At 33.8% G+C, this 14,076-nt stretch overlaps 1 protein-coding gene across 1 annotated transcript in view; it reads right to left on the reverse strand.

Annotated features, from left to right (window-relative positions):
- LOC139489975 (tyrosinase-like protein) overlaps window positions 1-14,076 on the reverse strand; it is a 32,757-nt gene that overhangs the window by 4,522 nt on the left and 14,159 nt on the right. Inside the window, exons 6-7 of the mRNA XM_071276827.1 lie at window positions 4,166-4,231; window positions 671-1,036 (exon numbers count right to left, since the gene is read on the reverse strand). Coding sequence (XP_071132928.1) covers window positions 671-1,036; window positions 4,166-4,231 — 432 coding nt within the window. The remainder of the gene's footprint in view (window positions 1-670; window positions 1,037-4,165; window positions 4,232-14,076) is intronic.

A 14,076-nucleotide genomic window follows, 5' to 3' on the forward strand; every position in this document is an offset into this window, starting at 1 on the left:
GCTTACTATGTATATATAATCAATCTAGAATCGAATGAACTTGTATAACTCTCAGCCCCCCTTTTTCTGTCCCACCCACTATTGCACGCGTACAACTTTCAAGTCGTATGATAGTCAACAATATCACAAAAGCAAATGTCATAATATTAGGATGTTACGTAAATGTGATTTGAATTCCCCAAGACGCACATGATTTAATTTTTATCTATAATCAATGTTTTGACACCGTCCCCAAATTTAAAGTGTAATTTGTCAACCTCAGCGACGAGAATATACCTTTTCGTAACATGTCTAATAAGATGTAATATCGGGTTGCACAATCAAATGAATATACTAGATTTTTACATCGTTCCCAGTGTGAGAAGCTTCTGAGAAAATGGAATATATCGGTTTGAATTGAAATTAAAAAAATGCATTCGCCTATGTTGGGTTTTTTTGTGTATTATTTTTTGTCTGTTTGTCTTTTTCTTTTTTAGCCATGTCTTTGAATGTTTATTTTCAATTTATGAGTTTTAATGTCCCTCTGGTATCTTTCGCCCCTCTTGAATGGTTTGGTAAAGACGTTGCATGTTAACCAATTTAAGTTCCAGGCGATACTGTTTTCAAAAGACCACCTTTCTTACTTCTACAAAGTGATAGTATATTTTACAAAGATGTTCAAAACACTTACCCGATCACGTTTCAAAGCGTTTATTGCATTAAAAAAGGCTCGGAGTTCGTAGCTACTCAGTGTGCGTATTTCTCTTCTGCGTCGCTTAGGTGCTTGTCGCTTCAATCTCCGATGAGATTTCATCCCAAGGGAATCAAACCATTTCAAAGCAGTTTCATCTAAAGTAAGAAAAGTCCTGGCTCCGTAAGTTGTATTAAGAAATGCTTGAAGACAGTCAGTTTGAATGGCATATTCATTTGATGCTGTCATAAAGTGTTCATGTCTAGAGTAACAATCTTGTAGCATTGGTGGTATTATATCTTCTTGTATTAGACCAAATGCTGCTGACACAAGAATACCCAAACCAGCAATTACTTGTAGCATATTCTGAAAAAATATATCAAATATTTGTTTATATGTTTAAATTTTGTTGCGTAATTGTGACAGTTCAATTAATGGTGCCTGATTTTCATTGCGATGAAAAGTAAAATCACAAAAATTCAAACTTCGAGGAAAATTCAAAAAAGGAAAGTCCCTATTGAGGCTAATCAAATGGCAAAATCCGAAGCTCACACACATCAAACGAATGGATGAAAAATGACATGCGTTTCTTTGTATCATATTTATAATCCCTGTATATAGAACATTAATAAATGTTTGCACATAAAAACAAAGAGTGTATGAGACAACAATTCAACGACACGTGTTTGTGTCATCTTAAGCTCATACTTTAGCTTCTACACGGATTGGTGTCTACACTACATTTTCATATGTAAAACTCTTTATGCTGCCGGTCAAGATATCAACCATTTTACGGCCGACACTCGGCTAACCGAGAGAGTGGTCGGTTAATCTATATTGAGTATGCGGCTATATCGGCGGTTGGTCTGTTAATCGGGTTGGCTAAAAGTCTGTTAATCAGGTGTTATCGAGAAAATCATTGAAAGTTCAGCATGTTTCATTGTATAACTTTCTAAATATATTTTCATCATAAAAAGTATTCATGTCTAACAAAACAATTCAATGTACTGAATTCAGTGGTGTAATTATTATTTTTCTAGCTTCGATGTTCGATCTATAAAATGAAAAGGCGGGTTACTCATCAATAAATTTATACACATAAAATGTACACAAAATGACACATTGGTTAAATTAACTTGCATTCAATATTTTGAGCATCGAAAAAAGAAAGGCATTATGTTTGTTAACCATATTGATATCATTGTGTGAAAAATCTACACGAAAATCTGTATTTTGGTGACATAAATCAATCTTTATTTAAAACCTGGTCTGTTAATGGGTCGGATGTATAAAACCCGGTCTGTTAATTGGTCTGTTAAGAGTTATGAATGGCAATAAAAGTATAATTTTATTGCTATATGGGGTGTTATCGGATAAACTATACGAAAACAACACATGAGCATTGAAACATTACATATACGGAAACAACACATAAAATTGAATTTTTTTTTAAATGGTTTCAAAAAGTGTAATATTAAAGTAATATTAATTTCATCCAAGAATGATCGCATATATCATGTAGATTCTGTTTAATTGTCATGAATGACACAAATTTGTCATCTACATCGGTAACCAGTATATAAATCAGAGATAAACGTCGTAATGTAACTAAACATCAGTAAGTAAAATATATTGGGATGACAAAATATGAAAAATAAAGAAAGAATAATGAGTAAGATAAATAAAATGTAGAAAAAAATGACATAACAATTTAAAGAATACAGAAATAAACAATACCCCCAATCCGGACCCTCATGGTATACACGAGAATCTGGATGGAAACGCAGAATATAGAATAATATATAAGGACAGTAGAGAGTGATACATTGCTAAAAACAAGAGAAAAATAATACTTGTTTAAGAATACACACATGAAACACCGATGGCTGTTGAAACAGTAACGGATTGCAATGTACTTATATTGGTGACAAATTCTAGAAGTTTACATGCGGACAATTATGGTGGCAGGTTAATGCCATTTTGCGTTTTAGCGCTTTAGCGTTTTCGCCTTACATATTCTATATGGCAAAAACGCGATGCGAAGTCGAAAACGCGAAAACGCGAAACCGTTCTCGTTTTCGACTTCGCGATTTCGCGTTTTCGCCCTATAGAATATGAAAGGTGAAATCGCGAAAACGCGAAAACGCGAAATGGACTTCACCGGCCACCATAGACAACTGTAGTTCTCCTCTGCACTTATGTAGAAAGAAACTAAACTGAATAAAATGAATTGAAACTTAAAATAACCAAATGTATCGCTCCTTTCCGTTTACTTCTTTAGAGTGATTTGTAAACAACATATGATTGAGTAATAGAAGAAAATAACCAATTGGATGATGCTGACGAATTAGGGTTTAACGTCCAGTGACAAATATCATGTTCATATGTGAACGAGAACACGTTATATGTACCCTGTGCTGTATTATAAAGACACTTTCAGTTGGAATTGAGAACGTGCTACTTCGAACAGACACAAAAATTAAGGCTGATTGAAAACGTCAATAAAAAATTCATGCATATTCCAGAGGCCAATCCATATCACGCTATATTGATGTGACACACCCTTCAATAAAATGCAAAGAAAGTCCAAATAAAAATGCTCTTTCTAGGATACCGTGGCACCGTATTGTCATTTTTGTTTACTCAGGAACAAGGGGAAACTATAAAGGTATCAAAATTATTGTCGTGGCTAAATAACTCTTAACTGACACAATTTTAATTGTCCAACCCATTAACAGACTTTATTCCCATAATTTTCACTAAAACGTGGTATTATTCACGTTATTTTACAATTATGAAATATTTACTAATGTCAATTTATTTTTTAGAACAACAGTACTATTTTTTGTCCTTTAAATGGTATCTAAATTTGTTTGTTTCGCCTTTTATTAAAAAAATTGCTATGCGTATAAGCATAAATACTACATACTTGCGCGACGCCTTTTAGTTTTACTGAAAACTGCGCAGACTAAGAAATGTTTTTACAAGTGCAAAATGTTCTATGATAGATATCATTTTGTCAGACACTTTTTTTTTTTGATTTGGTTCTTATAAAATGCCAAAAATCTGTATATTTAATAGAGTTTAACATTAAATTAAGCGTTTTACTCTTAACAGACGTATAACCAACCCGATTAACAGACCAATCGTCCATATAGCCGCATACTCAATATAGATTAACCGACCAATCTCTCGGTTAGCCGAGTGTCGACCGTGCATTTTCTCCAGTATTTTTTTAGTTACTCAATCATGATTCTTAAGTTTTTTAACCAAATGTTTGTTTCGTTTAGAAAATTGATGGAAAATACAAGAAAAATTATTAAATGATTTAGAAATATTCAATTTCAGTTCTTTTAAATATTAATACGATGATAAAACCTGTTATCTTGAATAAACATGTAGTTATTGAAGAATTAAGAACGAAAAAAATTAATAACGCTAGACTTTAACGCCACTTGAAGTAAAGACCTAATTACAGTAAAAAGAAAAACTTACAAACTGCATCTTGCATCCTGAATCCACAAACAATATTCGGAAGAATTGAGTAAAGAGAGTGTTTACCTGTAATTAATGAATTGTTTTTATAACAATCTCTTCAGTGTTACAGTGAGACATACAAATAAATTACATATCTAAGAACATGATTTAAGATATATTAATTGTAAGAAAGAGGGAACTTTGTTCTGAACTTTTCATAACTTAACCTTATTAATTGTTAAAATGTTATATTAGATAATGTTTATCTTGTTATAGGAACAGCATTTTTCTAGCAGCAACTAATCATATAAACCAACTTGACACCAGCTCGTCATCAACACAAGGATGTCCGGTCTTGTACATCGTATTCATACCACATTTACTTGTAGGGTTCATGGAGCATGTTGTTGGGTTTTTTCTAAATCTTTTTATCATATTCACACATGGTGTACTTAGTGCCGGAGAGTGTCACCAACTCAGCTACAATGTACGACTGAACGCCTCGGTACTGGCATGAAAATACGGATATTGTTTGTATAAAACTTAGAAAATGTTTTTAAAATTGATAAATCATGTATCTTCCTCGTGCATAGCTCTGGTGCTTTTATGTTTTGTCCTTTTTAGCTCACCTGGCCCGAAGGGCCAAGTGAGCTTTTCTCATCACTTGGCGTCCGTCGTCCGTCGTCCGTCGTCCGTCGTCCGTCGTCCGTCGTCGTCGTCCGTCGTTAACTTTTACAAAAATCTTCTCCTCTGAAACTACTGGACCAAATTAAACCAAACTTGGCCACAATCATTATTGGGGTATCTAGTTTAAAAATTGTGTCCGGTGACCCGCCCAACCAACCAAGATGGCCGCCATGGCTAAAAATAGAACATAGGGGTAAAATGCAGTTTTTGGCTTATAACTCAAAAACCAAAGCATTTAGAGCAAATCTGACATGGGGTAAAAATGTTTATCAGGTCAAGATCTATCTGCCCTGAAATTTTCAGATGAATCGGACAACCCGTTGATAGGTTGCTGCCCCTGAATTGGTAATTTTGAGAAAATTTTGCTGTTTTTGGTTATTATCTTGAATATTATTATAGATAGAGATAAACTGTGAACAGCAAAAATGTTCAACAAAGTAAGATCTACAAATAAGTCAACATGACCAAAATGGTCTGTTGACCCCTTTAGAAGTTATTGCCCTTTAAAGTCAATTTTTAACCATTTTTCGTAAATCTTAATTATCTTTTACAAAAATCTTCTCCTCTGAAACTACTGGACCAAATTAAACCAAACTTGGCCACAATCCTCATTGGGGTATCTAGTTTAAAAATTGTGTTTGGTGATCCGGCCAACCAACCAAGATGGCCGCCATGGCTAAAAATAGAACATACGGGTAAAACGCAGTTTTTGGCTTATCACTCAAAAACCGAAGCATTTAGAGCAAATCTGACATGTAGTAAAATTGTTTATCAGGTCAAGATCTATCTGCCCTGAAATTTTGAGATGAATTGGACAACTCGTTGATAGGTTGCTGCCCCTGATTGGTAATTTTAAGGAAATTTTGCTGTTTTTGGTTATTATCTTGAATATTATTATAGATAGAGATAAACTGTAAACAGCAAAAATGTTCAGCTAAGTAAGATCTACAAATAAGTCAACATGACCAAAATGGTCTGTTGACCCCTTTAGGAGTTATTGCCCTTTATAGTCAATTTTTAACCATTTTTCGTAAATCTTAGTTATCTTTTACAAAAATCTTCTCCTCTAAAACTACTGGACCAAATTAAACCAAACTTGGCCACAATCCTCATTGGGGTATCTAGTTTAAAAATTGTGTCCGGTGACCCGGCCAACCAATCAAGATGGCCGCCATGGCTAAAAATAGAACATAGGGGTAAAATGCAGTTTTTGGCTTATCACTCAAAAACTAAAACATTTAGAGCAAATCTGACATGTGGTAAAATTGCTTATCAGGTCAAGATCTATCTGCAACAACAAAAGAAAGAGAGTTTTTAACGACCTCAGCTGGCTATACAACCCTTGCACAATCAACTGAATTTTGCAGAAATCATTAATAGGAAAGATTGCCCTTATATGATAATTTTTTATTACCTTTTTGGTTTTTTTGGCAAAGTGGGGGGGGGGAGGGGGGGGGTTGCGCAACAACAAAACTTCTTCACAACTTTCTCATTACTTTGCATTTCTTGTTAGATAAATTTTACAAAAATTCTCCCCTGAAACAACTGTTGAATTTAAACAAACTTGGTTTAAATCACCACTAGGATATCCAGGGACCACTGTGTATGATGACCCTGCCTGCCCACATGGCTGAAATAAAACATAGGTTTCAAATGCACTTTTTAGTATCTAAACGACAGTACAACAGTTGCGTTTATCATGCAACAATTGTAAATAAAAATATCAGGTGAGCGACACAGGGTCCTTGGACCCTCTAGTTTGTTTCACTGTTCATATGATTTTTTTTATTTTCAAATAGTTTGACATCAAACATCGCTGTTCGAAGAAACTTTAACTATCAAAATGCTCATATACTGCTGCAGTAATATTTCTACCATAGGTGTACGAGAAATCTAAAATACCATCGATGTTAGCAATATAGTCAGTGGTTATATTTTAGAAATATGCCATTTTTCTTTGTTCGTAAGGAGGTTTTGATTGATGACAGATATTGATAGTTTCTGCTAAAAATTATGAACAGTTACATGTATTTCCATGGTAATCCAGAGCATTAGATATCGTATAGACAATGGTGTGTTGAAGATCGTAAACTATGTTAACTCAAAATCGAAGGATTTATTATCACTTCCGGAGCACTTGAGACCACCCCCCTTTTTGTTCCAAAAAATGTTTTGGTTTATGTTGTAGTTAGTTTTCCATGTTGTGTGTTGAAGAGTGTTGTTTGTCTTTTCCGGTTTCGTTTTTTATAGTTTTTATTTCAATCATGGTATCTATGATGAGTTTATTTACTACCACTGGGTCGATGCCCTGCTGGCGGAGTTTGTATCACCAGCCTAGTAGTCTGCACTTCTGTGTTGACATGCAAAGCATTGATATGGTCATAATTATAAATCAACGGTTTACAAAACTTTAAAGTTTTGAAATACCATGGCTTTTCTGCCTCAAAAATAGATTACCTTAGCTGTAATTAGCAAAACTTTATGGAATTGTTGGTCTTCCTTGCTCTCATGCGTCGTACTTTATCTGGTCTTGTTTAAACTTTTTTTTTATTCGAGCGTCACTGATGAGTCTTTAATAGACAAAACGCGCGCCTGGTGCAAATACAAAACAATTCTGGTATCTATGATAAATTTATGTATTATCAACGAATTGCACTAACAATGACCAACAACGACCAACAAGATGGGTGTTAATGCGAAGAAGGTTTTACTATCACTCCCGGAGCATCATATACCATCCCCGTTTTTGTTCCATTTATTTATGTCTTGGTTTATGTTGTAGTTAGTGTTCCATGTTGTGTTCTGTAGAGTGCTGTTTGTCTTTTCCAGCGTCGATTTGTTTATAGTTTTTATTTCGCAATGGCGCTACATGTAAAATTGAGAATGGAAATGGGGAATGTGCCAAAGAGACAACAACCCGACCATAGAATAAAAACAACATCAGAAGGTCACCAACAGGTCTTCAATGTAGCGAGAAATTCCCGCACCCGGAGGCGTCCTTCAGCTGGCCCCTAAACAAGAAACTAAAATTTAAAAAATACAAGACTAACAAAGGCCAGAGGCTCCTGACTTGGGACAGGCGCAAAAATGCGGCGGGGTTAAACATGTTTATGAGATCTCAACCCTCCCCCTATACCTCTAGCCAATGTAGAAAAGTAAATGCATAACAATACGCACATACAAAATTCAGTTCAAGAGAAGTCCGAGTCTGATGTCAGAAGATATAACCAAAGAAAATTAACAAAATGGCAATAATACATAAATAACAACAGACTACTAGCCCGTTAGGGGTTTAGTATCATACCATCATAACATATATGAGAAGAACATAACCCGTGTCATGCCAACAACTGGTTTTTGAATAAATGTGTTTAGTTCCGATGCAAAGACCCTATAAGTGAATCAATATTAACGCCAAAATAAGCAATCTTTAGTGACCTGACAACAGTATCGTAACTATATCCCTTCTTGATAAGTCTATTTAAAGGTTTTATTAGTTTCTGAGGTGAATACTGACATTTTTGTGCTTTATAAAGAATATTTCCATAAAAAAATGGATGTGAAATACCTGAACGTATAAGAAGTCTGCATGTTGAGCTATATTTACGAATGATGTCCTTATACCGATGATAAAAATTAGTAAATGTTTTGACTAGTTTGTGATATCGAAAACCCTGGTGTAATAATTTTTCAGTAATACATAAATTTCTCTCGTTAAAATCTAAAACATTTTTACATACACGAGCGAATCGTAAAAGTTGAGATATATAAACACCGTAAGATGGTGACAATGGAACGTCACCATCTAAAAATGGATAATTAACGATAGGAAATGAAAAATCATCTCTTTTATCATAATATTTAGTATTAAGCTTTCCGTTAGTGATATAGATATCAAGATCGAGGAAAGGGCAGTGGTCATTGTTAGTATTAGCTTTATTTAAAGTAAGTTCAACAGGATAAATTTCTTTAGTATACATACTGAAGTCGTCATTATTGAGAGCCAACATGTCATCCAAATATCTAAAAGTATTATTAAATTTGTTTATGAGATGTTGTTTCGATGGGTCTTTGCTGATTTTTGTCATAAATTGTAACTCATAGCAATACAAAAACAGGTCCGCAATAAGTGGTGCACAGTTAGTCCCCATTGGAATTCCAATAACCTGACGATATACGGAATCTCCAAAGCGAACAAAAATGTTATCTAGTAAAAATTCAAGGGCATATACAGTATCAAAGCATGTCCTATTGACATAGTTTTTTTGTTTATTGCTACTAAAAAATGACCTAAAAGAGTTTGAACATATATATTCACATTCTGACTTTTTAAATACCCATTTAATTAGGTGGGTGAATTTTTTCTTAATGAGAATGTGAGGCAATGTGCCGGTATACAGGGTAGAAAAATCAAAACTTTGAACAGATTCAAAATCACCAATATAAGCATGCAATTTATCAAGTACTTCCAACGAGTTCTTGACACTCCAAAAGTAATTAATTCCACTATTTTCGAAGGCCTTATTTGAACAATTTATTATCAGGTTTTTGATTGTACCAAGTGTACTGGTAAGAAGAATAGACAATTTAGTAGTGGAACAATGGCTTGAAGACGAAATAAATCTATATTTGTAAGGTTTTTTGTGTAGCTTCGGAAGCCAATACATAGTAGGGACTTTCATTGTATTCGGTTCTGCTTGTAAAGCGGTAGCTAAAAGTTTATGTTTGTTACAGATGTCGATTTCTGAAAATGGAGTCAGTTGGAATGTTGGTGAATTGGTAATTTCTTTTTGCAGAACCTCAATGTAAAATTTACGTCAAACAATAATAATATTATTAGCAGCTTTATCGGCCGGGACAAAAACAAATTCCTTGGCTAGTTCTTTTAGTTTATGTTTGATACGAGAAATAGGTTTATTGTGGTTATTGTTAATAGTAAAATGTTCTTTAAAATGTTGAAAACGTATATCAACTATGTTCATTACTGAATTAAAGAGAGAGTCCAAAGATTTGTTGTCAGCTTTTCCCCGTTTTTATCCATTTCAAACAGTAAGTACGGAGTGAGTCGTGGATGATATTACGACACTCATTCCAATTAATAACTGACGGGGGACGATATTTAGGTCCTTTACTGAGGAATGATTTTAACTCTCAGTCTTGAACGATGTTAAGATCTCCTGTTATAACATGGGAAATTGGTCCATAAATGTATGCGGAATTACTACAATTACATGAAGTAGGTGCATTTTCACTGATATTAGCATCTTTACACAATTGGTTATAATTAAACACACATTTCCGGGTAGATTTCTTGTAAATATAACAAAAAAGAGGGAGCTCAGTATTGTCAAAATATCCAGAAATTTGTTCTTTAAATATACCGGCAATATTTACAAAATCAAAACCTTTATTGACATAATTTATTTTAATAAAAATGTTTTTTATGATCTTCAGGACGATCAATTTTTGGAAATAGTTTAGAATAACAATATGCCATAATAATTTGAACTATTTCATACTTTGGACTGTTATATGAAATTGTGTTGCAATCCTCCAAAATTTTATTTAACCTATTAACCGGTAATGAACAGAGCCTGCATGTTGAGCTATATTTACGAATGATGTCCTTATACCGATGATAAAATTTAGTAAATGTTTTGACTAGTTTGTGATATCGAAAACCCTGGTGTAATAATTTTTCAGTAATACATACATTTCTCTCGTTAAAATCTAAAACATTGTTACATACACGAGCGAATCGTACAAGTTGAGATATATAAACACCGTAAGATAGTGACAAGGGAACGTCACCATCTAAAAATGGATAATTAACGATAGGAAATGAAAAATCATCTCTTTTATCATAAATTTTAGTATTCAGCTTTCCATTAGTGATATAGATATCGAGGAAAGGGCAGTGGTCATTGTTAGTATTAGCTTTATTTAAAGTAAGTTCAACAGGATAAATTTCTTTAATATACATACTGAAGTCGTCATTATTGAGAGCCAAAATATCATCCAAATAATGTATCTGTTTTATACAAGTTATGCCTTTCAATTGTCCCTTTTTAGCTCACCTGGCCGAAAGGCCAAGTGAGCTTTTCTCATCACTTGGCGTCCCGGCGTCCGTCGTCGTCCGTCGTCGTCGTCCTCGTCCGTCGTCGTCCTGCGTTAACTTTTACAAAAATCTTCTCCTCTGAAACTACTGGGCCAAATTTAACCAAACTTGGCCACAATCATCATTGGTATCTAGTTTAAAAAATGTGTCCGGTGACCCGGCAAACCAACCAAGATGGCCGCCATGGCTATAAATAGAACATAGGGGTAAAATGCAGTTTTTGGCTTATAACTCAAAAACCAAAGCATTTAGAGCAAATCTGACATGAGGTAATATTGTTCATCAGGTGAAGATCTATTTGCCCTGAAATTTTCAGATGAATCGGACATTTCGTTGTTGGGTTGCTGCCCCTGAAATGGTATTTTTTTGGAAATTTTGCTGTTTTTGGTTATTATCTTGAATATTATTATAGATAGAGATAAACTGTAAACAGCAATAATGTTCAGCAAAGTAAGATCTACAAATAAGTTAACATGACCAAAATGGTCAGTTGACCACTTTAGGAGTTATTGCCCTTTATAGTAAATTTTTAACCATTTTTCGTAAATCTTAGTAATCTTTTAGAAAAATCTTCCCCTCTGAAACTACTGGGCCAAATTTAACCAATCTTGGCCATAATCATCATTAGGGTATCTAGTTAAAAAATTGTGTCCGGTGACCCGGCCAACCAACCAAGATGGCCGCCATGGCTAAAAATAGAACATAGGGGTAAAATGCAGTTTTTGGCTTATAACTCAAAAACCAAAGCATTTAGAGCAAATCTGACGTGGGTAAAATTGTTCATCAGGTGAAGATCTATCTGCCCTGAAACTTTCAGATGAATCAGACATTCCGTTGTTGGGTTGCTGCCCCTGAAATGGTAATTTTAAGGAAATTTTGCTGGTTTTTTTTTATTATCTTGAATATTATTATAGATAGAGATAAACTGTAAACAGCAATAATGTTCAAAAAAGTAAGATCTACAAATAAGTCAACATTTCCAAAATGGTCAGTTGACCACTTTAGTAGTTATTGCCCTTTATAGTAAATTTTTAACCATTTTTCGTAAATCTTAGTAATCTTTTAGAAAAATCTTCTCCTCTGAAACTACTGGGCCAAATTTAACCAAACTTGGCCACAATCATTATTGGGGTTTCTAGTTTACAAAATGTGTCTGGTGCCCCGCCCAACCAACCAAGATGGCCGCCATGGCTAAAAATAGAACATAGGGGTAAAATGCAGTTTTTGGCTTATAACTCAAAAACCAAAGCATTTAGAGCAAATCTGACGTGGGTAAAATTGTTCATCAGGTCAAGATCTATCTGCCCTGACCTGAAATTTTCAGATGAATCAGACATTCCGTTGTTGGGTTGCTGCCCCTGAAATGGTAATTTTAAGGAAATTTTGCTGTTTTTTGGTTATTATCTTGAATATTATTATAGATAGAGATAAACTGTAAACAGCAATAATGTTCAGCAAAGTAAGATCTACAAATAAGTCAACATGACCAAAATGGTCAGTTGACCACTTTAGTAGTTATTGCCCTTTATAGTAAATTTTTAACCATTTTTCGTAAATCTTAGTAATCTTTTAGAAAAATCTTCTCCTCTGAAACTACTGGGCCAAATTTAACCAAACTTAGTCATAATCATCATTGGGGTATCTAGTTAAAAAAATGTGTCCGGTAACTCGGCCAACAAACCAAGATTGCCGCCATGGCTAAAATAGAACATGGGGGTAAAATGCAGTTTTTGGCTTATAACTCAAAAACCAAAGCATAAAGAGCAATCTGACAGGAAGTATAATTGTTGATCAGGTCACGATCTATCTACCCTGGAATTTTCAGATGAATCGGATAATCGGTTGTTAGTTTGCTGCCCCTGAATTGGTAATTTTGAGGAAATTTTGCTGTTTTTTTTGTTATTATCTTGAATATTATTATAGATAGAGATAAACTGTAAACAGCAATAATGTACAACAAAGTAAGAACTAAAAATAAGTCAGTATGACCAAAATAGTCAATTGACCCCTAAGGAGTTATTGCCCTTCATAGTCAATTTTTAACAATTTTCTTAAAATTTGAAGATTTTCGATAACATTTTTCACAGAAAGTACTGTTATAGATAGAGATAATTGTAAGCAGCAAGAATGTTTAGTAAAGTAAGATCTACAAACACATCACCATCACCAAAACACAATTTTGTCATGAATCCATCTGTGTCCATTGTTTAATATTCTCATAGACCAAGGTGAGCGACACAGGCTCTTAAGAGCCTCTAGTTTATCATTTAAATGTCAATTGCACGCTTTGTTGATGATTTTTTTCTACTACGAAAAAATATGTCGGGACTTCTGAAAGTTATAATTATTGTCTAATTTGCAAGAGCATCTGTTGGGACTTGCTGTCTTACATCTGTGTTTATTGCCTCTATTTTATGACTACTTTATTTGAAAAGAAAAGAAAACGTGATCATTAAGTTTTTTCCAATGACATTGAATCGGAAAAACCGAAATGTTTTGTATGTTATAGATAAATGAAAATTTTCAATTGAAATTATATATATTTATATACGTTACGTAATACACTTGCAAATATTCATGAATGACACTACATTAAATTTACCTATCATAATGAATCTGTAATCGTGTTTTGTTTGCATATGAAATATTAAAGAGTTCGGCCGTTTGGAGTGAATGAACTTTGTAAAGGAAAGAATCAAAACAAGCAGCTGTTTTGTATATTTACATCGTACAATTGTAGACTTTTAAAAAATTATTATAAATCTGATGTAACTAACTTTTGACAACGTGTAATTAAACAATGTCAACAATGTGCAAAATAAGGGGAAGGTAATTTTGAGGTTAAAATACGTTTTTTTTTTCAAAAATAGACAAGTGCCCTATAGTTACCGTCGGTAGCTATATGATTTTGCTAGTTGGTGAAGACCGAACGATGACCAGCTTTTTTTATATCCTTGCATTTTGATATTTGATATGTATTGTACTGTTGGTAGTCAAACCACATATCATTTTTGTGTATATAATTTTAAATAATAATTATCAAAGATATGCCAGCAACGGCAAAGGACAAAAACATAAAAACTACGTGTTTAAGGGCATGCGATACAGTTTTTATCCCACTTAG

This window comes from Mytilus edulis, chromosome 9, assembly GCF_963676685.1.
Source record: "Mytilus edulis chromosome 9, xbMytEdul2.2, whole genome shotgun sequence".
NCBI lineage: Eukaryota > Metazoa > Mollusca > Bivalvia > Mytilida > Mytilidae > Mytilus > Mytilus edulis.